The 27,613-nt window shown below is 37.7% G+C and overlaps 1 protein-coding gene across 1 annotated transcript; it reads left to right on the top strand.

Moving 5' to 3' along the window:
• Positions 1–1,886: 1,886 nt before the first annotated feature.
• RPE65 (retinoid isomerohydrolase RPE65) lies at positions 1,887–23,032 on the top strand. The gene is made up of 14 exons (XM_033225259.1): positions 1,887–1,984; positions 3,184–3,266; positions 4,992–5,142; positions 6,958–7,065; positions 7,169–7,310; positions 10,845–10,992; positions 12,230–12,311; positions 12,548–12,680; positions 12,790–12,929; positions 13,553–13,682; positions 20,201–20,315; positions 20,431–20,525; positions 20,632–20,743; positions 21,875–23,032. Exons 1-14 carry the CDS (start codon positions 1,974–1,976, stop codon positions 22,024–22,026), a joined length of 1,602 nt encoding a protein of 533 aa, XP_033081150.1. The 5' UTR covers positions 1,887–1,973; the 3' UTR covers positions 22,027–23,032.
• Positions 23,033–27,613: the final 4,581 nt, after the last annotated feature.

Below are 27,613 nucleotides of genomic sequence, written 5' to 3'. Positions count from 1 at the left end.
CTCTTTGACTGGCTAACTTTTATATATTTATCCTGTCTCAGCTTAGATACTTCCTTTTTCTCCTGGAGCTTCCTAATGCTAGTATCAATGTTCTTCCTGGGTGGTACCACAGCATCCTACAGTGACGAGGAGGAGGTGGCCTAGATCCTTCCTTTTCTGGGTAAAGGGTGGAAGCAGTGTGGATTGTTTACATGGTGTGTTCTAATATCCATGTGTCACTATGCCCTTGTTCTTTGTGTCTTCACATCTCCTCCTGTTGCATTTTAAAGCACCTGCATAGTATGTGGTTTTGCCTAATAAAGCATTCTCATAGCAAAAAAATGTATATATGGTATTGTGCAAATAAACGCTCACTCCAAATTAGCGGTGTATTTATTGAAGTTTAATATTGTGTTTATGATACAGAAGTATTTGCTTTAATTATAAATAAAATGTTTTTTTATTGCTGGTTTAAGAAGACTTGGATTATCCTTGTACTTTGGGGAGAATTTCTTATTTGAAGTATTTTGGAAATAGGTCTTTTAACGTGCAAAGATAGATATTAATCTCTCCTTCTAGCTCTCCAAGATTCAACAAAAGTGATTATACCCCCAAAAAATTGATGGTAGTATAAAATACTACCATCATTTTATGGGCATAGAGTTCTTAGCTGCAAATAATGGAACTAACGCTAATAAAGCAGAATGCAAACATTTTAAATATTAGGGAGGTAACAGAATCTCTGGGATGGCTAAAGGATGGAGCTTGGAAGCTACCCAGCCAGTAACAATTTTCCAGGTTCCACTGTGGAATGGAGACACTATGATTGCCCTGGGTGGGCAGAGATATTATGGAAGCTGATCCCCAGGTGCTACCACTAGGACTTCTACCACTGTCCCTAATGGGTGGAGCTCATCACATGCCTATGCTCTCACTGTAAGGAAATGAAGTATTGTTGTATATCTTGGGAAGCACTTGGATTAATTGTTATACAGTTTTGTTGAAGAAGACCCCTAGGGTAAGTAGCCATAACTACTAACTGAATTTAAAATTGTTAATGAGTTTCTCAAAAAACTGTTAAGGTTGTCAGCTGGCATAGTATATATCTTGCCTGTTTTCCAAGGACTTCTTTGGGCAGTACCATGTCTGTGCTGGCAAACAACTGAGACTTAATGAAAGAGTGTGGAGATATGAATGAATTAGTGCTGTATACTCTCTGAGTGCCAAATATATACCAATGGACAAATAAGGTCAGAGCGAGAATAAACAGGCATTAGTGACAAGCAAAGATATGCAGAATTTCATTCTCAGCAAATCAAAAGTCCTCAACCTGGTTGGAAGAATATTGGTACTGAATGCTATGAATAAGGTGGCCAGAGAGGGTTAGAGGTGAACAATGTGCTTCCATAACATTCTATACTTCTCCAGTCTCAGCACTAATCAAAAGTTGCTGAATAGTTTGTTTCCTGTAACTCTTACAGAGTTATAACATCTGTGAAGACAGGGACGGGGACAATACCCATCTCTGTCTGGTTCATAGATAGTATGTTTATAGATATTTTTTAACATAAGTGAGTGAATGAATGAGGGTGAGAATGAAGGCACAGAGGCATTACAGGGAGGTGGGCCCCAGAGAACGGTGCCGAGGTCCAGTGGAGTGACTGGGATCAGCTCAGGCCTGACGCTGGCCACTCCCACCCGGCTCCTTTCTTTCTAATCTTTTCTCATTCTCCTTGGGAAGAATTGAGGTCTCTGGAAAACAGCCAAATAACTGTTATGGGAACAGCAAGCCCAAATAAAGCTCAAGCATCAGGAGGATCTGAGAGCTGAAAGCAACTTCTGTTCCCCCTCCCTCAGCTGAAGGGGTGGGAAAGGGCTCCCAAAGCCATAACTCCTTTAAGGGGATTTAGAAGGCATAAAAAGGCCCCTGGCTGGGAACTTGCTTCTTCACTCTGCAGTTGGTGCCAGAACCCTGGATCCTGAACTGGAAGAAAATGTCTATCCAGTAAGTATTTCTGGGAGACTTTTTAAAAACACCTTAGTGGATTCATGATAAATGTGCTATTTCAAGAGCTCCTGAAGAGAAGGCATTGATTAATGACCTGTTCAGGAAAGACCCTTAAAGTTTGGTGGGGACATTTTTTCCTGCTTATGTATTAAAGCAACTCTCTAGAATTCAGGTTCAAATTATGGGGGATTTGTGTGACTTAGCCCAGGGTTGGAAGCAGTCTTGAGTATGGGGATTTTAGACAGACTCGGGCTCCACTTCTTGCCCAGTCATTTCCTAGCATGTGACTTTGGACAAATTACCTAACTTTTTAAGTCTAGCTTTTCCCGTATATAGAAAGATGTCGCAACAGCTTTTACTCCGTTATGTTACTGTGAGATTTAAAAGAGCTAATACCATGCAAAGTTCTTTTTGTGGTAGGCAGGACATAGTAATTGTTGAGTAAAAGGTAATTATTATAATTGAGTCTGGTCAGAGATTCCACTCTTTTAAGTTATAAAATGAAACTGAACAGAGGAGGTAGAAAACAAACAAAAATAAAGAACCTGAATCTCCTGGTTTGACTATGATGAAAAAAGTACTGTAGGTCTTGGGGATTAGTAGAGAAATGAGATGACAGGGAAAAAATTATGGTATAATATGAGTGAATAATGAAGGATGAGGTACCTGACCCGAAAAGCTGTCATCTCCCAACCCCTAGGAAGGAGATAAATGAGTCTCTCCTTGAGGCTAGAAAATCAATGATGCAGTGAGCTGAGCATGTTGATAGGGTGGGAGAATACTGTGGGAAGGACCCTGTTTAGTAACAAATCTTAGGAAGTGAAGTGATGGCAGTAGGATTGATTGATTTGTCTTCCGAAGTAAGGAAAAACTGCAGAGGACAGGATTAAGTTCACTGTGACCACTGACATTAAAAGAGAGGTCATTTCTCTTGACATCAGAGCAGCGATCTGGGACCCCCTTCCATACCTGAGTAGTCTTCCCCACCCCCAGCCTCATGTGCTCCTCCCTCCCCCGTCCGCCCTTCCCCAGCTCCCGCCCCTCTGTCCCCTCGACCAACCGGCTGAAACTAGACTGGCAGGAGAGAACAGACTTTGAGCCAGTCCTAGAGTGCCTTGTCTCCTGCAGCTCTGCCTCTATCTCTGCGGACTTTGAGCGTCAACATGGGCTTCTTCCTTATTCTTTCACTATTTCAGGGTCGAGCATCCTGCTGGTGGTTACAAGAAACTGTTTGAAACTGTGGAGGAACTGTCCTCGCCGCTCACAGCTCATGTAACAGGTTGGACTCGCCAGTCTTGAAACCATCCTCTTTTATGTCAAAGTCTCTCTTCTCTGGCTTCCTATTCCTTGGGATGTCTCAATGCAGACTCCCCCTGTGGGTCACAGGGAGAGAGATCAGGTGGTTTGGACTTTTTATAGCAAGAACCCATTTTCTTTGGGAGGCCGAGACGGGCGGATCACGAGGTCAGGAGATCGAGACCATCCTGGCTAACACGGTGAAACCCCGTCTCTACTAAAAAATACAAAAAACTAGCCGGGCGAGGTAGCGGGCGCCTGTAGTCCCAGCTACTCGGGAGGCTGAGGCAGGAGAATGGCGTAAACCCGGAGGCGGAGCTTGCAGTGAGCTGAGATCCGGCCACTGCACTCCAGCCCGGGTGACAGAGCGAGACTCCGTCTCAAAAAAAAAAAAAAAAAAAAAAAAAAAAAAAGAACCCATTTTCTTTCATTTGCCTTTACTTTATTTTTCTAATGTAGAAAAACGCTACCTAATTGGAATTCTGTAAGGATCAGGATTACACCTTTGTCATCTTCAAACTGTCAGTGCCAAGTTCAGTGCCCGGTACATAGTAAATGTCCTATAAATGTCTGTTCCATAGGTTTCTGAATAAATGAAGGTCCAGTGACAAGCACCTGGGAATGTGAAAGGGTGGTGGGTTTCATGCCCATTTTATTAGAGGAATATTGGTTCTGCTGGGAGACAGATGTAGATGCTAACCTAGCTCTATCATTTCACTGTCTGTGAATCCTCTAAGTTACTTCAACATTCTGAACCTCAATTCCCTTATCTACAAAAGCCCAAACTTTACCTCATGAGGATTTTGTGAAAATGAAATGGAGTAATATAAATAGAATGATTCACGCAATATCCAACACAAAGTGATCAATAGACAGTAATTATTACTATCAGTACCATTATTAGCTATAGGAAATAATCCAGTTGCTTGAAAAAATTCACTGGCAAGAATCAAGGAAACACTGTCAAGCACTGCCCTTCTCAAAGGATAAATCTACCTGGGTTTTTAGGGACAAACCTAACTGTGAAAGCTGAGAGACCTTAAGGACTCTCTTGGGTACCCCACATTTTGCACATGAGGACACTGAGGTCCAGAGATGACATGTGAGCTGATCCTAAACCAGAAGTCAGGTCCCTGACATCCAACCGTGTGGACTTCCTGCTACCACAGATTGACTTTCATCCAGGCAGTAGCTCACACTCACAGAGGGATATAGCTCTAGATTTTAAAGAGCCAGGATTCCTGTTTATTCATTTTAAAAGTTTTTTTTTCTATAGACACATCTTTTTAAAATACATTTATTCCTGTTCTTAATCCATCCTTCTACTCCTCACTCTACTAAAATATATCAAGAAATTTGGAAATCTTCTTAAAAATGAGATGGCAAAAGGCAAATGGATTGGTATTTGGGGAAATCTAGGTGGAGAGTCCCTGTCCTCTCAAGATGCTTCTCCCTCACTCCTTCCAACCCTTTATCCACACTCTGGGGCGTCGCCACATTTCCCACGGTGTGGTCTCCTAGTGAAGGAGAGTCAAGTCAGCAGACATTTTCTCAGTGCTGTCCAGCGTGAGGGCTGGGAATGAAAATCACTGCCAGTTCTATGAGGAAGAAGCTGCCCAATCAGGCTGCTGATATACTCTACCTTACCAAGGACAAGCCCAGCCCAAGGCAGGGATAAGAAACAACATTCTGTCTCCCCTCATCACAGGCAGGATCCCCCTGTGGCTCACCGGCAGTCTCCTTCGATGTGGGCCAGGACTCTTTGAAGTTGGGTCTGAGCCATTTTACCACCTGTTTGATGGACAAGCCCTCCTGCACAAGTTTGACTTTAAAGAAGGACACGTCACATACCACAGAAGGTAAAGCAGCACTCCGTGCCCCTCCTCCTCCCCTAAGTAGGGCCTAGTTCAGTTCCTCTTCCCATGTGAGTTTTAACCTCTGGACCCAGGAGGCAACCTACATACACACTTTCTTCTCAGAATGTACCTGGGCCAGTGTGTGTGCATGGACACGAGGGAACACCATCATGGAATAAAGGAGAAGCTAAAGCCTAGGGCTTTGGGGTCCAACATGTGTGGCTTTAAACCCTGTATTCAACAGACATGACTTGCCTGGGGTAACCTTTGGCAAGATGTTGACCTCCAATTCTTGGTTTTATAATTAGTAAAATGGGAGAAATAATAGAATCTACCTCATACGTTCATTACAAGCATTAAATGAGAGCACAGTGTCTAGCAAACACACAGTGTCTAGCAAACACAAACACTTCATAATAATAGCTATTGTGATGCTTGTTATTATTATTAAACCACTGGCCATCTTGATTCCTTTTTCTTTTTATAAAATTGGAAAGGCCATGGGTAAGGGAGTGGGAGGCTGCCACGAAGTAGTGAAGGACAAAGCATGTCACAATGATACCAGAAAGAGAAGTTTTCTGAAAACAAGAGATTATTGAAGCCCTAAATCGTCATTCCAGGAAACCCCTGTTAACGAGGTATTAACAAATACTTTGTCTTCTGCTTTCATGTTCAAGCCTATTAGTGGCTTTGTTGATCACAGATTTCAGGCATTTTGACAAGACCTGTAAAGAAACAGTGAAAGGGGACTTGAAGCAGGAAGGGGACTTGAAGCAGGACAAGTTGCGTGATAATAGAAGAGAAACAGATGATGCCAAGCAGAAATGTAGCCAGGAGAGCTTAGTGTGGAGTTCGGATAAAGCTTCATATACCTTCGACAGACCAGGGCACTCTTTCTTCTTCATAAAAGTGTAACTGGGCGTGTTGGCTCACATCTGTAATCCCAGCACTTTGGAAGGTCGAGGCGGCTGGATCACTTGAGGTCAGGAGTTCAAGACCAGCCTGGTTAGCATGATGAAACCCTGTCTCTACTACAAATACAGAAAAATTAGCCAGGCGTTATGATGCATGCCTGTAGTCCCAGTTACCTGGGAGGCTGAGGCAAGAGAATAGCTTGAACCCAGGAGGCAGAGGTTGCAGTGAGCAGAGATTGTGCCACGGCACTCCAGCCTGGGTGACAGAGTAAGACTCTGTCTCAAATAAATAAATAAAAGTACAAAATCAGATTTTAACTGGCTGTCCACATAAGAAATCCCGGACAAGGTATGCTATCTACTCTAAGACCTGTCTGGGCAAGAGATATAATTCAAGAACACTTAATTTTTAAAACAAAATAAATGTTAAAATTGAATAAAAACATAAAAGAGACAGAGAGAGATTGAGAAGAATATAATTCAGCACACCATGTCTGGAATTTCCCCAGTAAGTTTAGGTTGACAGGTTGTAGGTGACAGGGGTGGGGGTCCTGTGTGAACTTCCCCCAGGGCTGCATGGTGTGATACAGAAAGTTCATGCTGTCCAGCTCTGGCCAACTAGGATTCTAAACCAGCTTGGCTACATATGCCAACCACTTAACTCCTCTGAACCTCAATTTCCTCATATGTGAGGTTTAGAAGACAGAAATGTAAACTCGTGAGACGTTATGTCTGCCCTGCTTGGTCACCCCAAGAAAGTGAGCTAATAAAACCCTATATTCTTCATGTTGTGCATTTATGATTGTGACTTGATGAGGACACATAGAATGGCCATTCTAAGCTCCACATGGGCTGTACGGATTGCTCCTGTCTATACCCTTCCTTATGTTTCAATGTCCTTCAGGTTCATCCGCACTGATGCTTACGTACGGGCAATGACTGAGAAAAGGATCGTCATAACAGAATTTGGCACCTGTGCTTTTCCAGATCCCTGCAAGAATATATTTTCCAGGTTACTGAACCCAAACTGAATGTTACTCAAGACATTTTACATTAGCCCTTTTTCTCTCATGGTTTGAAAATTACTGGACTGAAAAATTCACTTGCTTCTACAGGTTTTTTTCTTACTTTCGAGGAGTGGAGGTTACCGACAATGCCCTTGTTAATGTCTACCCAGTGGGGGAAGATTACTACGCTTGCACAGAGACCAACTTTATTACAAAGATTAATCCAGAGACCTTGGAGACAATTAAGCAGGTAGGACACAGTGCTAGGTGATGTTCGGGAATTTAGAATTTGGAACTTAAAATTAAATCAACATAAATTATTCATGCTGTGAATGTTTGATTCTGACTTGATGAGGACACACAGAATGACCATTCTAAGCTCCAAATGGACTGCACTGATTGCCCCTGTCTATGATGCTTTCCTGCAATGGGTGCAATTTGGTGAAAAGAACATGAGAGCCAGATTAAGTTTCAAATCCTAGCATTGTCAACAATGACTAGCTATTTGACATAGGACAAACATCGTTTCTTCATCTATACATTTTTAAACACTTACATGGATTGGAGAAAACCCATATAAAATGCCTAATATATTCATTCATTCATTCATGACATAAATATTTATTGAGTGCTTTCCATATTCAGAATTTATGCTAGATGCAAGGGATAGATCAATGAGTAGGATAACATGGTCCCTGTCTTTCATAGCTTTTATAAGCTAGCATGAACTTGGTAAATACTGGGTGCTCAGGAAATTATAGCTACTGATACTGAAAATAATGCTATTTATGGTTCTAGGCAAGTATGTTGCACTAATTTGCCCCCTCTTATAGACGCTTCTTATGAAAAATAAAGCTATATCTTGAATGAAATAGCATAGAACAAAATTTCAGCAATATTAGGAAGTGACAAATTTTACTGAGAACTTAGGGAATCTCAATGCAGCAGTCCTTAGATACACATTTTGAACCAATATTTATTAAGATACACCTATTTACAAGGCATTGTTCTTGTCATCAGGTGACTTAATGTCTAGGTGGAGGAATCAAATATATAACTATAATAGGACAAAGAATATGATGAGTCTTTTAAGAAGGAAAATCTTTTAAGAAAGCACAAATACTAAAGGAATAACTTCTGGAAATAGTTGGCAATGCAAGGTGGGACAGGTGAAAGAAGGTTTAAAGGGAAAGGTTTTGGGCTGGAAGTTGAACGAGAGGTATGACGTCAGGGAATTTAGAGGAAGGATATGCTAGACGGAGGGGGTAAGGCGATCAAAGGCATAGAGGTAGAAGGTGTTCATGAAAATTGGAGAACAATCTCCTTTGACTAGACTTGCAGCATTTCTCAGTGGAAGTACTAGTATGACATTAGGCAGGGGGTGACTCATCATTATGGGGATGTCCCCACACATGGGAGAGGTTTGACATCCCTGGCCTCATCCACTAAACACCAGTCATGTTTTCAATCATTGTACTAACCCAAAATGCTCCTGACATTTCCATATCTTCCCCTAGCGGGCAATTAACACTCCCAGTTGAGAATTGGTTGCCTAGAGTAGTTAATGTCAAGGGGAATAGTGAGACACAGGGTAGGATGAAACTAAAAGCTTGAACAATTGGCTAAACATTTGGAATATGTTGTTTAGCTAATGGGAAGCTACTGAAAGTTTTTGCTCGAAGAAGTATTTTGAGTAGGGCTACACTTTAAGATGTTTATTTGGGGAGCCATGTGTGAGCTATATGGGAAGGTAAAAGAGATACAGTATAGCTGGGAGACCAAGAGGTGAAATTGAAGGCCAGAACCACAAATACTGGTAAAAATAAGAAGAAAAAAAATAGTCTCAACATTGAGTCTCAATAGCACAAGTTGATCTATAATTCTCAACAGACTATTTACTGCATCTGAACATATAATCCCCACAGCCCTTTCTTGTTTATACTGTGTGTGTAACCATGCACAAGTGTGAGTGTAGCTCCTTTAGAGAAGAACAAAAGCTGAGTTTCTAAGTCATTCCTTTGACTTTAATAGGGAATCTGTATTACAATTACATGGTATTTTAATTAGAAATATAGAAGCTATGGTATGGCTCCAGAATAGACTTTATTAGGAAGGGGTCAGGTTCCATTATTACTAGCACTGTAAAATGTAATTTTAAAAATGTGAAATTTTTTATTGTTTACTGTTATTAACCAGTGCCTTTGCCTCCAGACTGATTCCCTTAAATACAATTTATTTAAGGCAGCAATAGGAATTTTTTAAATATAAATATGAAATTATTACTCCACCTAGGGAATCCATAACTTCCCAAATAAAGTCCAAGTGAAGGTCTTTGTGACTGGCCCACTTTTATTCCCCCTCCTCTATGTGTGCTCTTCATGGTAGCCAGGTTAAATGACTAGTAATTGCCAAACAGCACACATTATTTCACAAGTCTATGCATTTACAGTAGGCATTTACATTAGGATTCCCACTCCCTGGAACACACTGTCAGCCTGCTCCACTTGGCTAACTCTACTCACCTTTCAAACATTAGTTGGAGTCATGTTTCTCAGGAAAACTGCCTAATCCCTCAGTCTGGACTAGATGGCGCTTCTCTATGACGCCATTGCACACTCACAGTGCTTTATGCCAGCTTATTGGTCTAATGCAGTGCTGCCAATAGAACTTTCTGCAATAATGGAAATGCTCTATAACTGTGCTATCCTGGTGTTATTAAGCACTTGAAATGTAGCTAATGTGACTGAGGAGCTGAATTTGAAGTTCTATCTAAAAATTAGTGGTCACTATATTAATAGAACAGCACAGGTCTAGAATGAAGTTCTTGAAAGCAAAGATCTTCTCTTTCCTGGGCCCTGGTACAGTACAGTACCTGGCACATAGTGAAAGCCCAGAGCATTTGATAAATAATTGATTGAATAAATGAGTATCTTGCTTATTATTTAAATAAGTGTGCTAAAATGTTCTATGCTTTAAAAAAAATCCCCCTAATTAATTGGAAAGAATTTATAAATATATATTCCATTAATTATTCATTCAATAAATCTTTACCAAGTAGGTCCCAGGTAGAAATCTAGTGCTGATTTATCTAACTCTTTATCCTTAAACAAGACACTTGATCTCTCTGGGACCTCAGTTTATCCTTCTTCAAACAGAGATTTGTGTTACATTTGCAGTTCTAAACTTCTTATGAGACATAAAATTGAATTAAATGCTGAATGTTTTTGCCTGAAATGTTTATATTTAATTAAAAGAGATCCATGGTTCTCCTAAAGTCTATTTAAATTAAGACTTTCTATACTAGATGAAGCTTGAAGTCCCTTTCAGTTCCAAACTCATATAGTACCACGTGCAAGACACATCATTGATATTTACACAGTATCATACAAAATTGCCATTTTTTGAAATCAACAATTTTTGGATATTAGCAATTTTATACAATTAAATCTAATACAATAATAAGAGTATAAAAAAGTCTGAGGACTCAAACTTACGGCTTGAGGTCAATCTGCATATACTAAAAGTAACTAACCAGAGCCTTGTATAGTATACATCAGATAAAGAGATGTCACAGGTAACTCCAGATTCAGACACATGAGGGGCAGTGTGTTCTCATGAAGGTGGGAACTCAAGGTAAAAGAGGGTAGAATCCAGAGTGATGAGAAGAAAGAGAAAGTGCACTTAGGGTGAGAGTTCAAGGGGTAGTGGTGACCTCAGACCTAGGGACAAAGGTATAATGTATCTTCCTTCTCTCAATGGGAGGACATTCACTTTACTTCCGTAGGTTGATCTTTGCAACTATGTCTCCGTCAATGGAGCTACTGCTCACCCCCACATTGAAAATGATGGAACCGTTTACAATATTGGTAATTGCTTTGGAAAAAATTTTTCAATTGCCTACAACATTGTAAAGATCCCACCACTGCAAGCAGGTGAGTTTACCAATCTGTCCTCTTCTGAAAACAAGTATCTGTATTGTGAGAAACTTACTGTATTGTGAGAAAGATCAGAATATCAGAATAGCATTTTGTGCATACTTAAATTACTCTCAGATTTCAGAAGTGTTGCCCTCACCCCTACCCTATAAGGGTCCTAATGCCCAAGGGCATTATATCAAAGGATGACAACTTGAAAATATAGAAAGTAAGTGTCCAAGTTCTCTTCTAGAATTTAAAAATGTAGTGTGCATATATATATATATACACACACACACAATATATATATATGGATTTGATCATATACAATTTGGATTCAAACTTAGCAAACATTTATTGAGCACTTATCCATGTGCTAGGCAAAACTAAATTAAATAAGCATGTATGTGTGCATAATAGCATACACACACGTATGACAGTGTACTAAGTATGTTGTGCTTACTTCCCAAAACTACAAACAAATCTGTTAACTCATATAAATACTATAGAAAAAAAACTACAGCAAAAAGGAGTGTACCCTAGAATTCTCCATTCATTTTCCATTTATTGCCAGGTTCATTGTTCACCACCTTGATGATGGAATTATTTGAATGTATACAGATTTTTGTTTAGTATTACTTAGTACAGTTCTCAAAGTGTAGATCTCGGACCAAGACCATCACCTAGGAAACCATTAGAAATACAAATCTTGAGCCCTGTCCAGGGCAGACTGAATGAGAAATTTGGGGAGTGGAGCCTGCAATCAGTATTTTAAGAAGCTCTTTATGTGATTCTGATGCACATTAAAGTTTGAGGACATTCACTTACTAGTGAGTAAATTTTAATGTGTGTTAAGAATTACTGCACAGGGCTATTGACACAAACCCATCTAAACTATATCCTTTGGCCATCTTAAGATGTTGCAAAAGGCATTTTGCCCATTCTGAGGTTTTTTCCCTACTCCCCTGACTTAAAACCCACCTCCAGCTATTGCAAGATGTGACACCACTATACTCCGCTTGCCACACCCTATTTGAACGCACATTTCCAAATCTGCTGCTATTTGGATTTTCCTGGGTGATTTTGCAGCTTCACATGAAATTTCACTAAGAAGTGCAAGTGATGGAGAAAACAAAAATAACCTCTCTAAAACAATCAAAATGTGTTTCTTTGCCTGTATAAGCTGTTCTAAATGCTTTGTATTAAAAAAAAATAAGAGGCTGTTCCAAAGCCTTTTAAAACCACTTTATTTCAGACAAGGAAGATCCAATAAGCAAGTCAGAGATCGTTGTACAATTCCCCTGCAGTGACCGATTCAAGCCATCTTACGTTCATAGGTAACTTGAAGGCCTGCTATGAATCTTCAGGAAAACTCAAGTTTAAAGATTTGCTTTGCCTACTTTTGATATCAATCCTGATCACAATTTTTTTTTCAGAAAACTAAATTTAAACATAATTAATTTCATGTAGGCACTGTTGATTCTTGTAACTGAGCATACCGCATGTATACAAATTTGTCTGTGACTTGAGAATCAGCCCTTTCATTCACAAGCCCATTTGTGTTTCTGAACAGTTTTGGTCTGACTCCCAACTATATCGTTTTTGTGGAGACACCAGTCAAAATTAACCTGTTCAAGTTCCTTTCTTCATGGAGTCTTTGGGGAGCCAACTACATGGATTGTTTTGAGTCCAATGAAACCATGGGGGTAAGTCTTAGATATATTTGTTGAGTTCGTGATTCTGAAGAAGGTGTGTTTAATAATGTACACTTTTTTCCTTTTTAAATGCATCAAAATATTTTCCTTGTTTTTCAAGGTTTGGCTTCATATTGCTGACAAAAAAAGGAAAAAGTACCTCAATAATAAATACAGGACTTCTCCTTTCAACCTCTTCCATCACATCAACACCTATGAAGACAATGGGTTTCTGATTGTGGATCTCTGCTGCTGGAAAGGGTAAGAAAGGACACTGGATAAATGCGACATCTCCCATTGTTCCTGGAAATTAGGGGCTTTTACAGAGACACTGCTCTCAATCTGAATCACATCTAAAATAGCAAGAGGTATGCGAGAGTCAAAAATGTAATTGAGAAAGTAGCAGGGAGTTTAGGTAATCTGAACATCAAAACTATGGTTAATGATTGAAAACTAATTGGGTCCACGAACCCCACCTGAAAACAAAAGATTCTGTGACCTGAGAGGTGAACTTAAATTTGACAAAATCACTGGGGAAACTTGAGCCCCATCCTCTCTGAGAAGGGAGAAAAAGGCTTGCGTTTTTCAGACTAGCCAAGTCACTAAAAAGACAACAGCCCCTAAAGACACAAACAGAATGGTGACAGGAAAGCAGAACAGAAAGTATCTCAAAGCTGCTGTTACTTAAACAAATCCATTAAGCCGGTTTCTTTATTTTCATCCAGTGTGGGCAGGAGGAAATGATCTAATACACCTGGCTCAATAGCAGTTTCTGGGTTGTAGAATAAAGAACAGGCAGGCACTTGTGCTTAAAAAGGCATGAATCATCTCTCTAAAATTATTTGTAATTGCCTGTGCTCATGTTTGACTTTTTATTTTTGCAGATTTGAGTTTGTTTATAATTACTTATATTTAGCCAATTTACGTGAGAACTGGGAAGAGGTGAAAAAAAATGCCAGAAAGGCTCCCCAACCTGAAGTTAGGAGATATGTACTTCCTTTGAATATTGACAAGGTAACCTGCTTCTCCACAGATTTCAGATTTAACCAGAATGTTTCATCTCTCTCAGGAATTGTCCTCCTGCCTCATGTTTATACATAAAGTCTTGAAATTTGAGAGCTAGAAGGAGCTTTAAAAATAAACTAATTAAACTTCCTTTATTTTACAAATGAAACTAAAGCTCCAAAGAGTAACGTGACTTAGCAAAAGCAACTACAGCAGAGCCAGGATAGGAACCAGGTTTTTTGATTCTAAATCTGCTGTTCTTGTATCTACAAAATTGTCTTTAAAATATACTTCCTCGGTGAATAGTGCAGATCCACTGATTCCTATGATACTTTATCAATAATATAAATACTTTAAATAATTTTGAGATGAAGCATCAAAAAGCACCCTTGTAGGGAAATCAGTTCATTATTTTGGTTTTCTATAAATCTTCTGAAAAATAATGCTAGAGGTTAAAAATCATTACTAACAATAGACACTCATCTCTTTATTTCTATTTTTTTCTTCCCTGCATTTAGAGACTATCTTTTTAGAATAACCAGAGTAACATCTAGAATTTGTAGTGTGATGGAAATACCAGTCAAAATCAATAAAATATAATTCTAACATATAGATATGTGAATATATGCTTTCTTTTATATCTATTTGCTCCCTGGTTGCACAAAAGAGGTTATTGAAACAGCTACATGGAATGTAAAACTTTGTACCAAAGGCTTAGGTATAGTGTAGTAGAAAATAAACTCAATTTAGAACCAAACACCACTGCTCTTAAGCAAGTTTGTAAGCTCTGTGAAGAATGAGAAAGAGAGAGGATGAGGTTGAGTGTTACAGACAGGCAAAAGGGCTTCTATAAAGGCCAGAAGGAGTTAAAAATGCAAGATTTCATCTATAAATATAAAGTAGTTGCTGAGGTTGATTTATTTAGGGGTGTAGGGGAGATGGGCATCGGGCAGAGAGACTGGAAAGATAGGTTGGAGCAATATTCCAATGGGCTACATAAGCCTTTGAGTGTTGTATAAATAAAGGGAGCCATTTAAATATTTTAAGTGTGTATTTTAAGTGTATTTTAGGACATGATTAGATCTATGATTCAGAAAGTTTACTCTGGCAGCATCATGGACGACAGACTGGAAAGTGAGGAGTCTAGAGTAGAGGCTAGAAGCCCTATTACAGGATTAATGCAATGAGGCAAATAAAAGGGAGTAAGTATCTGAGTTAAGAAAATGGTGACTGAGAGATGAAGATGCAAAGCTGAGAAATATTTAGGCAGCAAAATCAACAGCAGTTGGTGTCTAATTACATGTGAGGGGTAAGAGAGAGGAAGGAGTTCAGGATGCCTTCAAGATTTCCACCCTGAGCAGTTGAGTGAATGATGATATAATTCATTGAACTGAAAACACAGAAGTAAGAGGAGCTGGGCCAGGCGCGATGGCTCACGCCTGTAATCCCAGCACTTCGGGAGGCCGAGGCGGGTGGATCACCTGAGGTTGGGAGTATAAGACCAGTCTTATCAACATGGAGAAACCTCGTCTTTACTAAAAGTACAAAATTAGCTGGTCATGGTGGCGCATGCCTGTAATCCCAGCTACTCAGGAGGCTGAGGCAAGAGAATCACTTGAACCCAGGAGGCAGAGGTTGTGGTGAGCCAATATCATGCCATTGCACTCCAGCCTGGGCAACAAAAGCGAAACTCCATCTCAAATAAATAAATAGAAGTAAGAGGAGCTAGCTTGTAGGAAAAAGAGTACATTTTGCTTTACAGATGTTAATTTGAAAGTACCCACTAGCCATCTTAGCAAAGCATTCCATAGGCAGCTGCTATACGTGGATCTGGAGCTCCAAAGAAGATCATGGAGAGAGATCAGTCTGGGTACCTTAAGGATTTTCACTTTCCCCTTAGGAAGCATATCACTGACATGTAGTTGAGTGTCCCCAAAATACTCGCCAAATGGATGAGTCAGTTTTTCAGTAAACTCTTATTTTGTTAGTAATGTAAAAATCACAATCATCTTTAAATTAAGGAAATAAAAGAGGATCACTTAACTTAAATATTCACATTTCAAAATAAAGAAAAAGGAAGGATTTTTCTAACTGTATGGTTATCATTGCCTGAAGAAATATTACCCAATTACAAAATAGGGAACTGCAATAATGATAACAAATGTCTAACATCATTTAATCTGTCTCCTCTTTCTTCTAATAGTTATTGAGTAGCCACTACAACAGGCATCACACTCTTTGTTTCAGTGGATACATAAAAGAATACACTTCTGGTTCTCATGGAGCCCATTACCTAGTGTATCAGAGAGAAAGAAGGCGAATCGGGAATAGCCATGCATGTCAGCACAGGAGTAGTACTCTCAGGAGGGATAAATTGATGTATTAATAGTTAGTCAGATGATAGTGCAGGGGAGATTCATGGAACATAGTTATTTGCAATGGGCAGTAATATGGCAGGTGGAGACGGGATAGACGCAAAACAAATGAAGACAGAACGGTTTGAGGACAGACAGAGACGTGGAGAGGGAGATACGCAGAGAGAATTGGCTATTATACTTGGTTGGAACATAGGCAAAAGTAGTAGACTAAATGGGATAAAAAGTTATAAAAGTACCTTGTAATCTTAGAAGGCTTTAAGGCCAGGCTAAGAAATTTGCACTTTATTGAACTGGTAATGGAGAGACAGTGAAGGTTTTTAAACATAAGAAAAGGCTACAATTATTGGTATTGAAATGATAATAAAATATATAAGAATAGAGAGATGAGACTGCTAGCGGGGGGGAAATCATACTTTAGAATAGGTTTTTGAAAAGAAACATTTAAAATTTGCTTATTTAAAAAATAAGGAATTTGAAAGCCAGAGAATACTGAGAGAGAAGATAGCCAAGCACAGTAGCTCCAGAAAATACCCACGTGTAGAAAATGGTAGAAATAAGAGAAGCCAGAAAAAGAAACAAGAGCCACCAGAAAGCCCTAGTTCCCACTAAGAGAGAGTAATGTCACCAAGATGAGGGCAGGTGAGGGTTATACGGTGCTCACTGCTACAGACAAGTTGAAAAGGCTGAAGACTAAGAATGAAGCATTAGGTTTGGTGATCTCTAAGGGAATAGAGTGAGAGAGACAGAAGTCAGGTTTCAGGGCTCTTAAGGTAAGCAGTTGAGTATCTGGAAGCAGTTACTGAATGTACACTTTTAAAAGTTTGGCAATGAAGAGAAAAATAGAAAGGTCTTATGTCCCAGCTACTTGGAAGGCTGAGGCAGGAGGATTGCTTGAGTCCAGGAGCTCAAAGTTACAGTGAGCTGCATGCCATTGCAGTCCAGCCTGGGGAACAGAACAAGACCCTGTCTCAACAAACAAACAAATAAAACAGAACAAGACCCTATCTCAGGAAACAAACAAACAGGAAATCTAATTTAACAAGAAAAATAAGCAAACTAGAACAAAGTAAAAAAATTCAACTTGAAACCACATAAATAATATATTAAACAGAGACATAGACATTTGTACTTATTGTATGCATGTACATAAATATGCATACATGTGCACACCCCTCGCTACTTCCCAGCATCATCACTAAGTACCTCGAGTCCCTTATTTCACATCTTGCAGAATCTTCTCCTCTGTTGGCTCCCACCTCCTATCCTTTCCCTATTCTGAAAATCTTCCACTATTTACTTTTAATTCTTAGTCCACCACCAGAAAAATCTCCTGTCTTCTCTTCTTAGAATGTTCCCTTCACCTTCTTTTTTTAACCAAAATTTGGCTCTCTCCCCTAAAGACACCAGTCTCCCCAACAGTAATTTCCAGGAGAAGCAGTTTCTTCTCTGCACAGGGTACAGCCCTTTTACCACTTAGCCTGGAGTTGGGGTAGGTGTCCTTCCTCTTTGCTGCTTTCAGATCATTGTTCCCTCTATTCACCCTTAAAATTCCCCAAGTTTTCATCTCATTTTATCTAATCATATAGCCAAGTGATGTATGTGTGTGTGTGTGTGTGTGTGTGTGTGTGTATCCCTCATACCCTCGACTTTGCCAGTACTTAAGACTATACTCCTTCCATAATCTCAGTTTCAAGCATGACACACTCTGACCTTTTATCTTTCAACATCACTTGCCCTACTGCAATTTCCACCAGGAACTTCCAATCCATTGAACACAGTACTTTCTCACTCTCTCACTCCATTGAGGATTTACCTTCTCTCCTCACTCAATTTAAGCTTTACGGTCAACAATTACAATCACTTTCTCATGTAGACCTTCGTTTCCCTTGCCTCTTTCTTACTTTATCAAAGTCACTTGTCAAAACCACAACTCTAGTTAAATTCAGCTCTCCACCCCCTCCATACTTATACCTCTGAGGCTGAACTAAGTGCAGACAAGGCACAATCATGTTAATTGGTCCAATTTTAGATGCATGACCACAAATCTTTCTGCTACATTTCCCTGCTTCACTTACTCTCTCACTTTGCTAGTTAAATATTCCACACCCTTCTCTCTTTAAACTTTCATCATCTCCCACTTCCCACCTCCGCACTCAGATGCAGCTGATGACTATGTTTCCTTTTTCTCTGAAACAAATGAAAGAAGTCAGAAAGGAACCATAGACTTGCCACCACGTCTACCCACCCACCAGCAGCTGTACTCATACACTGAGTTATCCATCTTCCTATCCAGGGTTGATCTCTTTCATCCTCCTTCACCCTCTCAGGGAAATCACTCTCCCAGTTCTCCCCGTCTTTCCTAGATCACCACTCTCCTAACCTTTTCAATGGATCAGTTTTATCAGGCTCTTACAAAATCCTTCTCTTGACATTTTTAACCCAACCAGCTACCTTCTCATTCCTCATCTTGTTGGAAGGCCTTGGTTCTCCTATCTTCCATTTCTACACTCACTCGTTGTTAAATATTCATGCCTTATGCATTTACATTTTTAGCTTTTTCTTAAACTCAAGTTTCGTACCTGCTAGTGCCAGCTCCACATCTGCATTTGGATGTCGAATAGACATCTCAAGTCTAATAAGACAAGACCTGAACTTCTCATCTTCCCCTATGAAAAATTTACTCTACCTGTAGTTCCTATCTTTGTTGTGACATCAATCTTGCTTTGTTCAGGTCAAACACCTTGGTGTCATGCTTGATGCCTCTCTTACTTTCATGCCTCTTCCTCGTCCCATATCTTATTTAATAGGAAATCTTCTTGACTCTGTCCTCCCCTTCTTCCACTGCTCACTAACTGCAATGCTACTGGCCTAGTGTGAACCATTGTTTTCTTTCAACTAGATTACTACAAGACAAACTGGTTTCCCTGATTCCACTCTTAGATCCTCCCTACTAATAAGTCTACCCTAAAAATAAATCATAGCATCTCACTCCTGTGCTGGAAACCCTCCAGTGGCTTCCCATCACTCACTCACAGAGAAAGATCAAGTCCTCATAATGACCTACAAGGCTTTGTATAGCCTGGCTCATGACCTCTACACCTTCCTTTCTTATTCTCTCCCCTTGCCCAGTCGATAGGATCCACACTGGACTCTCTGATGCTCCTCAAACAAACTCAGCATCCTCCTCCCTCAGGCCTTCGCACAATTTGTTCTCTCAGCTTGAATGTTCTTCCCCAGATATGTGCATTGCTAATTTTCTCATCTTCTAAGAGTCTTGTCTCCACTGCCACCTGTTCAGAGACCTACCCTAACCATCTATTCAAATTTTAACCCACTTACCCTTCACATTTCTGATCTTCTTTCCTCTATTCTATTTTTTCTCCCCACATTTGTGGTATGTTATAAAATTTATTAATTGCATTTATTGTATATCTCCTTGAACTAGAATGTAGGCTTCAAGAGGACAGGGACTTCACTCTCCAAAATATCCTGAATGCCAAAAATAGAGTCTAGAACAAAATATCTAGTCAAGTATTTGATGAGATTATTAATAAGTAGATATGTGCTTAGAAAAATCTCATAGCATCCGTTGTTTTTATAAAACAATCAGAAAAATCATGAGTGTGTGACAAGAGATCCTAGTAAACATATGGTCTAGTGAGTTTTTTTTCTTTTTGTCAACATAACTGTAAGGATTTTTTTTCAAGCAAAATCAAAACATATTCTAAGTGTGAAAGAGATATACATTCTTTCATCCCTCAGGCAGTTGAAGTCTTTGTTGTTCTGCAGATAAACATTAACTATTATTATTATTGGTTTTGAGATTTTTGTTCGGTTTTTGTTTTTTTGTTTTGCAGAGGCCTTTCTTTGGAGCCCAAAATTTTCTTCAAGGATGGTCTCATTTTACAAAAAAGAAATTGATGGCCTAAGAGGTTATGTGACTTTCCCAGTGATACATAGCCAGTGACTGACACAGGCACAGATAGCTTTCCCAGTCACATTCCAGGGTCCCTCATCTATAGCTTCCTGCAGTTCCTCCCTACACATTGACCTAAAAAAGAACTCAGGAGCCAAGACTTAGGAAGTCTGCATTTCTGGCTGTTTGAATTCTTTCCTGCTCACTGAGGTTTCTGTTATCTTCTCTCCTAGGCTGACACAGGCAAGAATTTAATCACGCTCCCCAATACAACTGCCACTGCAATTCTGTGCAGTGATGAGACGATCTGGCTGGAGCCTGAGGTTCTCTTTTCAGGGCCTCGCCAAGGTGAGGTGTGAACAAATGTTTCACACTCCCGTGTGAACAAACCTCACATGGGAGTGAACAAATGTTTCCTTCAAAGAGATTAAGAGTTTTCCTATGCATGTGCTCTATTTCGTAGCGTTTGAGTTTCCTCAAATCAATTACCAGAAGTATTGTGGGAAACCTTACACATACGCGTATGGACTTGGCTTGAATCACTTTGTTCCAGATAGGGTAATTAATCCTTCTTACTAATATTTGAACAGTGCTTTGAATATATGCTAGTCAAGTAGAGCATATTGACTGATAGCTTGATTGATTTTTTCTTTCTCACAAACAGCTCTGTAAGCTGAATGTCAAAACTAAAGAAACTTGGGTTTGGCAAGAGCCTGATTCATACCCATCAGAACCCATCTTTGTTTCTCACCCAGATGCCTTGGAAGAAGATGATGGTAATGAAAGCAATTGTTGGGTCTGAATATTCTTCTTACTGCAGTTCTGTATGTTAGTTCCTTAGGAAAGGAGTAAGGTTGATTATTCCGTAAAAAATGATCCTTAATACTATAAATAGAACAGTACCGAATAATTAAACTTATTTGAAAAGAATTTTCATCTTTTGATCAGGTCTTGTTGATTACCCGTAGAAAAAAAATGTCAAAGCACCATTTGGTGTCAGGATGGAGCATCATTGTCTGCTCTAGCTGAGGGAGAGAAGGAAGAAAAAATGGCAACATGAATTCTAGCTTTTTGCCTTTCCTGATGAAGACATATTTCTAAAAAATAGTAATTCTAAGAAGAGAAGCTAAGTATTATAGCAGATACAAGAGAATGAGAAGGAAGCTCTGTGAATCATTTTCATCCGTTCTTTCAGTAAGCTAGGGCTTGAAAAAGACCCAGAACCACATCAGCAACTCAAATACAGTAACTCAAACTACAAATCATCAGTGTTAGTTAACTACTTCTCAGCTGGGACAGGGAGATAGATTACAGTCTATGGGATTAAAATATGGAAAACTACAGAGAAATGAGATAAAGGATTGTAGAGCCATTTCACACTAAATGATTTTATATATCCAGTCAAAACTGTAAAAGATTTGTTCTCATTTTGTTTGAAGGAAGTCAGCTTCCAGATCAATCTTAGAAACCATACATATGATATATGTTACTACTTTCAAAGTCTTTTAATACACACTTTTCATTTGATCATCACAGTTTTTACAGTATATACAGCAGGTGCTATATTTTTATGTTACAGATAAGAACAGATCCATTTATTCAGTAAGTATTTAATGAGTACCTACTATGCTGTAGTCATTGTCATAGAATATTGAGATATAGCAGTGAGCAAGACAGACATGACACTTCCTTCTTAGAGCTTACAGTGTAGATAGGGTACATAAAGAGTTTAAAAGACCTCTTTAGGTGGTCTCATGCCAGGTGGTACAAGAGTCAGAAAAAGAACTCAGGTCATATGGCTTTCTGTATTTGTCAATGTAATACCTCTTATATTATTTCAATGACATTTAATCTATAGCTTGGGCTTTTAAAAACTCAATATTGCCTTATTTACTTCTGATAAACAGGTGTAGTTCTGAGTGTGGTGGTGAGCCCAGGAGCAGGACAAAAGCCTGCTTATCTCCTGATTCTGAATGCCAAGGACTTAAGTGAAGTTGCCCGGGCTGAAGTGGAGATTAACATCCCTGTCACCTTTCATGGACTGTTCAAAAAATCTTGAACATACTCTAGCAAGATATGGTTTTGGTAGCAAAACCAAGAAAATCAGCTTCAGGTCTGCAATCAAATTCTGTTCCATTTTAGCCTGCTATATGTCATGGTTTTAACTAGCAGATGCACAAAATTTTGCAATGTTTTACAGAAAGCACTGAGTTGAGCAAGCAATTCCTTTATCAAAAAAAAGCACATATTTAGATTATCATACTTCCTCTGTGAGACAGGCCATAACTGAAAAACTCTTAAATACTTAGTAATCAAATAGGAGATGAACGTGGACTTACTAAATGGCCTTTAATTCCTATTATAAGAGCATATTTTAGGTACCTATCTGTTCCAATTATATTTTTAACATTTAAAAACCAAAGTCCTCTACACTTGATTTATATTGTATGTGGCTTTGCTGAGTCAAGGAAATATCATGCAATGAGGCTTAATTACTAAATGTCAAACTAAACTTTTTCTCAAACCAAGGACTATCATCTAAGAGTAATTGCAGTAATTATTTTGCATATATGTAACTGCTCAAAGATTATGAAGCTTATGAATGTTAACCTTTCCACTTATTACAAGCAAGTACTATTATTTCTGATTTTATAATAAGAAAATCTATGTTTAATCAACTGAGTCCTCTCAACTAAATAATATCTCAGAGATTAAGTTACATATTAAAAGCTATGTAACATAAAAGCAAGTACATATGGTAGTGACTATATTAAACAAAGAGCATAAAATACTTACAAGTGTAATATTTACTTAAAATCAGATTATGGGATAATGTTGGGGGATTACACTTTATTGCATCTTTTTTGTTTAATTATATTTAAGCATTGTGCAATCACTCGGGAAAAATTAAATTATTAACATGCAGGTATTAATACATTTTAAGCCTTTTGTTTTAAAATTTCTTTTGTTCTAGAGATTATTTAAAAATAAATATTGACAAAAATAATGTTCTATATCTGAATTCTAGTATCTGTTTTATGCTCGAAAGCATTACATACCATGATGCCTAAGATGATCGACATGGTGTTTGACCAGGTAAAAACAGGTTGAAAGAACAAGCTAACCAGGGTACCTGATATATCCATTTGGTCTTTATTTAGATAAGATGCAAACTCATTTTTTAAATTACAAATACTCAGTAAAGCATACTTTTCAAAGAATACCTAAAAATACAAAAAAGTAGAAACTGTAAGGTAAAATCATCCAGAGCTCATCTAAGTTCAACTGCTCTTAAGATTTGGGTACTGGTCTTTTTCTTCTTTTCTATTCCTGTAGATTTTTAATGTAATCATTATTTTTCCATCAGTAATTACTAGATAGAACTAAAAATCTCAAAAAGAAAGAAAATGCCAGGGAACTGCATGGAATATGTCACTGTAGATAAATATCAATCCATTGGTTTCTGTCTTTAGACATGATATATGAACAGAATTCCACAAAGAAAACTATTTTTCTATTTTTAAAAAAATGTAGAAAATTAATTACTGAAAAATTACTAAGTTTTAGACTTAAAGTCTTCAAATAAAAAAAAAAAATTCCTACAATTCCACTTCCTACCCTTGCCAATCAGTGGTTCCCTGGCTTCTTCCCATTCATTTTTCATGAAGCAAGTCTCACAATTCAAGGTGACCATATCTCCTCCTGCTGTACAATCCCCTTTAGAGGTAACCAATGTGTGAAGAAAGGAAAGAGGCAAATCTACGATAACATTCTGCTAATACCATTTCACCATCATTGGCATTCTCAATTACAATTATCACTAAGATTAGAGCAAGGAGACGTAGGAGCTACTTTTCAAGTGCAAGATAGACTATAAGCTTTAAAAACTTAAATTAGAATAAGAGATATTGAAGTCATGCAGGAGAGATTAACTTGTAAATTCGGACTTTCTAGGAAACACTTACTCCTCTCAGGGATCTAGAGAATCATGTCCCATCTATAAAAAATAAATCCTGTTTTAAGAAAAATAACTCAATTGAATTAATATAAATTAACCTGTTAAGCAGTTATTTTAAAATAACAAGCTGTTTGAAGTTTATTTTTTCTTCCATTTTTGGTGCCTTATATTTGCCACAGCCAAGGCAAAAAGATAATAAAATCTTTGACATAATATCATCAAGGGGTAATCAGTAACTGATAACTGCCTCATGGCGGATAATCTAGACAGTCCCTGTCCTATATTCTAAAGCAGAAAAGACCAACAGACATCAAAGGGAGTCTGTCTTCCAAGGACTCTATGGCAGTATTACTCCACTATCCCACAGTCTGGCTGAGGAGCTAAATGCAGTATTTCTTCTGTTCAACCTAATAGGAAGAATATCAATGATTAAAGATTGTAAACACATCTCCTAAGGAATACCAAATCTGGTACAATGCAATCTCAATGGGAAAACAATCTCTGAAAGACAAGAGAAAAAAAAAATTCATTTATCGAGTTTTTTAAGATAAAAAACTTAAATTACTAAGCATTTTTATTCCTCATATTATACCCATCATGGTACTATTTTCACCATTTTAAAGATGAGAAAAGGGAGGCCAAGTTACTTTCCTAATGAGCAATAAAACCTACAATTTTGTAGAATTCTGTGAATTTCATATTAGGAACAGATAATAAGTGTTAACATGTATTCACCTAATAGATCCCTAAAATACATGAAGCAAAAACTGAGAGAATGGAAGGGAGAAAGAGATAATTCAACAATCATAGTTGGAGCCTACTTAATGCCTCATTTTCAATACTGGACAGAGGAACTACGCTGAATATCAAAAAAGAAACAGAACTTTAACAACACTATGAACCAAACAGATCTAACAGACATCTATAGAGGAATCCACCTAACAATAGCAGAATAGTCGTTTTTCTCAAGCACACATGGAAACATTCTCCAGGCTAGACCATATGTTAGACCATAAAATAAGTCTAAATAAATTTAAAATTATTTAGATCATGCTTAAAATGTTATCTGTCCACAATTGGGATAAATTAGAAGTCAGCAATGCAAGAAATTCTGGCAAATTCACAAATATGTGGAAATTAAACTGCACATTCTTGAATATCCAAGGGGTCAAAGAAGAAATCATAAGAGCAATTACAAAATCCTTTATATAAATGAAAACAAACACAATGTAACAAAACTTATGGAATGCAGCTAATGCAGGGCTTACAGTAAAAGTTATAGCTGCAAGACACATATATTAAAAATATATACCTTTATTAAATACAATAAACACCTCAAATCAATAATTTAAACATCCACCTTAAGAACTAAAAAAGAACAAACTACAAATAAGCAAAAAGAAATAATAAAGATTAGAGTGCAAACAAATGAAACAGAAAACAGAAAATATGAGAGAAGATTAATAAACCCAAAAATTGGTTTTCTTTCTTTTTTTTTTTTTAATATCAGCATGGGCGCAGTGGCTCATACCTATAATCCCAGCACTTTGGGAGGTCAAGGCAGGTGGATCAGTTGAGGTCAGGAGTTCGAGACCAACCTGGCCAACATGGTGAAACCCTGTATCTACTAAAAATACAAAAATTAGCTGGGCATGGTGGTGGGTGCCTGTAATAATCCCAGCTACTCGGGAGGCTGAGGCAGAAAAATCACTTGAACCCGGGAGGTAGAGGTTGCAGTGATCTGAGATCGTGCCACTGCACTCCAGCCTGGGCAACAGACTGAGACTCCATCTTAAAAATAAAAAGGAAAAGAAAATAACAACAAAATTAACAAAAGTTTTAGCTAGAGTGACCAAGGAAAAACATAAAAAACTTAAATTACTAAAATCAGAAATAAAAGAAGGGATATCACTAATAACCTTAAAGATAGAGATATATATGGGAATACTATGAACAACAGTGTGCCAATAAATTAGATGATTGACATGCAATAGACAAATTCCTAGGAAGACATGACCAGCAAAAATTGACTCAAAAATAAATAGAAAATCTGAATAGACCAATTAAAGAGATTGAATTAGTCATGTTAAAACTTCTCAAAATAAAAGCTTACCAGTGGCTTCACTGGTAAATGGTACCAAACATTTAAAGAGTTAATAGCAATCCTTCACAAACTTCTCCAAGAAGTAGACATGAATAAAATACTTTCCAAATGATTCTATGAGGCATTTTACCCTGATAACAAAAACAGACAATGACATAATAAGAAAAGAAAAGAAAGAAAACTACAGAAAAACATCACTTATGAGGTCATAAACGAAAGGAAAGGATTCTCAAATTCAAAAATATATAAATATATATTTTTTAAAAAGATACGATTCTACACCATGACAAAATGGGATTTCTCCTAGGAATTTAAGGTTGGTCTAACATCCAAAAATCAATATTAATAGAAAAATATAATATAATAATCAACATTAATAGAATAAAGGACAAAGTCCATACAATCATCTCAGTAGGTGAAAATATAACATTTGAAAAACATTCAATAATCATTCATGATAAAAGATAAACATTAGAAATAAAAGGGAATTTCCTAATTCTGATAAAGAGTATCTATTTAAAAATCCACAGTTAACATTATGCTTTACAATGAAAGGCTGAAGTTTTCACCCAAATCAAGAATAATACAAGGATATCTGCTCTCATCACAACTCTTTAGCATTGTACAAGAGGTTCTAGTCATAACTATTAAGCCAAAAAGAAAAGATATAATATGTATACGATTGGGAAGAAAGAGTAAGACTGTATCTATTCACAGATTATATAATTTGTATATAGAAGCTTCTAAGGAATTCACTTTTAAATGTGTGTGTAGATAGATAGATAGATAGATAGACCAATAAACAACTTCAGCCAAGTTGCTGATACAAGATCAGTATACAAAAATCAATTATATTTATCTGCACCACAAATGAACAACCTAAAAATAAAATTGAGAAAGCAATTCTGTTTATAATTCAATTTGAAAGAATGAAACAAGTAGAAATAACCTTAAAAGAAGTTCAAGACCTGCATACCAAAAGTACACAGCACAGCTGGAAAAAAATAAAGAATTCCTAAATAAAGGAAAAAGCATTCCACGCTCATGAATTGGAAGATTTAAAATTATTAAAATGCCAATACAACTCGAATTTACCTACAGATTCAGCCCAATCTTGATTAAAACACTAGCTTCTTTTAAGCAGAAATTGACAAGCCAACTCTAAAATCCATATGAAAATACAAGAGACCAAGGGTAGCCAGAACAATTTTGAAAAGGAAGAGCAAAGTTGAAGAATTCACATGTTCTCATTTCAAAGTCTACTACAAGGCAACAGTAATCAACAAAGTGTGGTACTGGCACAAGGATAAACATATACATTAAGTGAATAAAAGTAAGACTCCATAAATTAACTTTCACATTTTTAGTCAGTTGATTTTCAACAGAAGTGCTAAGAAAATTCAATGGGAATTTTTTATGTTAGCCTTAGATAACAGGTATATTCAAAATATGTAAACCACAATATCAAAAACAGCCCAGTAATAAAGAATAACTAAGATACCAAAATTTACAGTCTTAAAAATTGAATAGAATCATAATCTCACAAACTATAAATATACTTAGTGTCACGTAAGTGAGATTTGT

This window comes from Trachypithecus francoisi, unplaced genomic scaffold (assembly GCF_009764315.1).
Source record: "Trachypithecus francoisi isolate TF-2019V2 unplaced genomic scaffold, Tfra_2.0 Lachesis_group12, whole genome shotgun sequence".
Lineage (NCBI taxonomy): Eukaryota > Metazoa > Chordata > Mammalia > Primates > Cercopithecidae > Trachypithecus > Trachypithecus francoisi.
The sequence above is the reverse complement of the archived record's forward strand: the minus strand, read 5'-3'. Positions and strand labels throughout refer to the sequence as shown.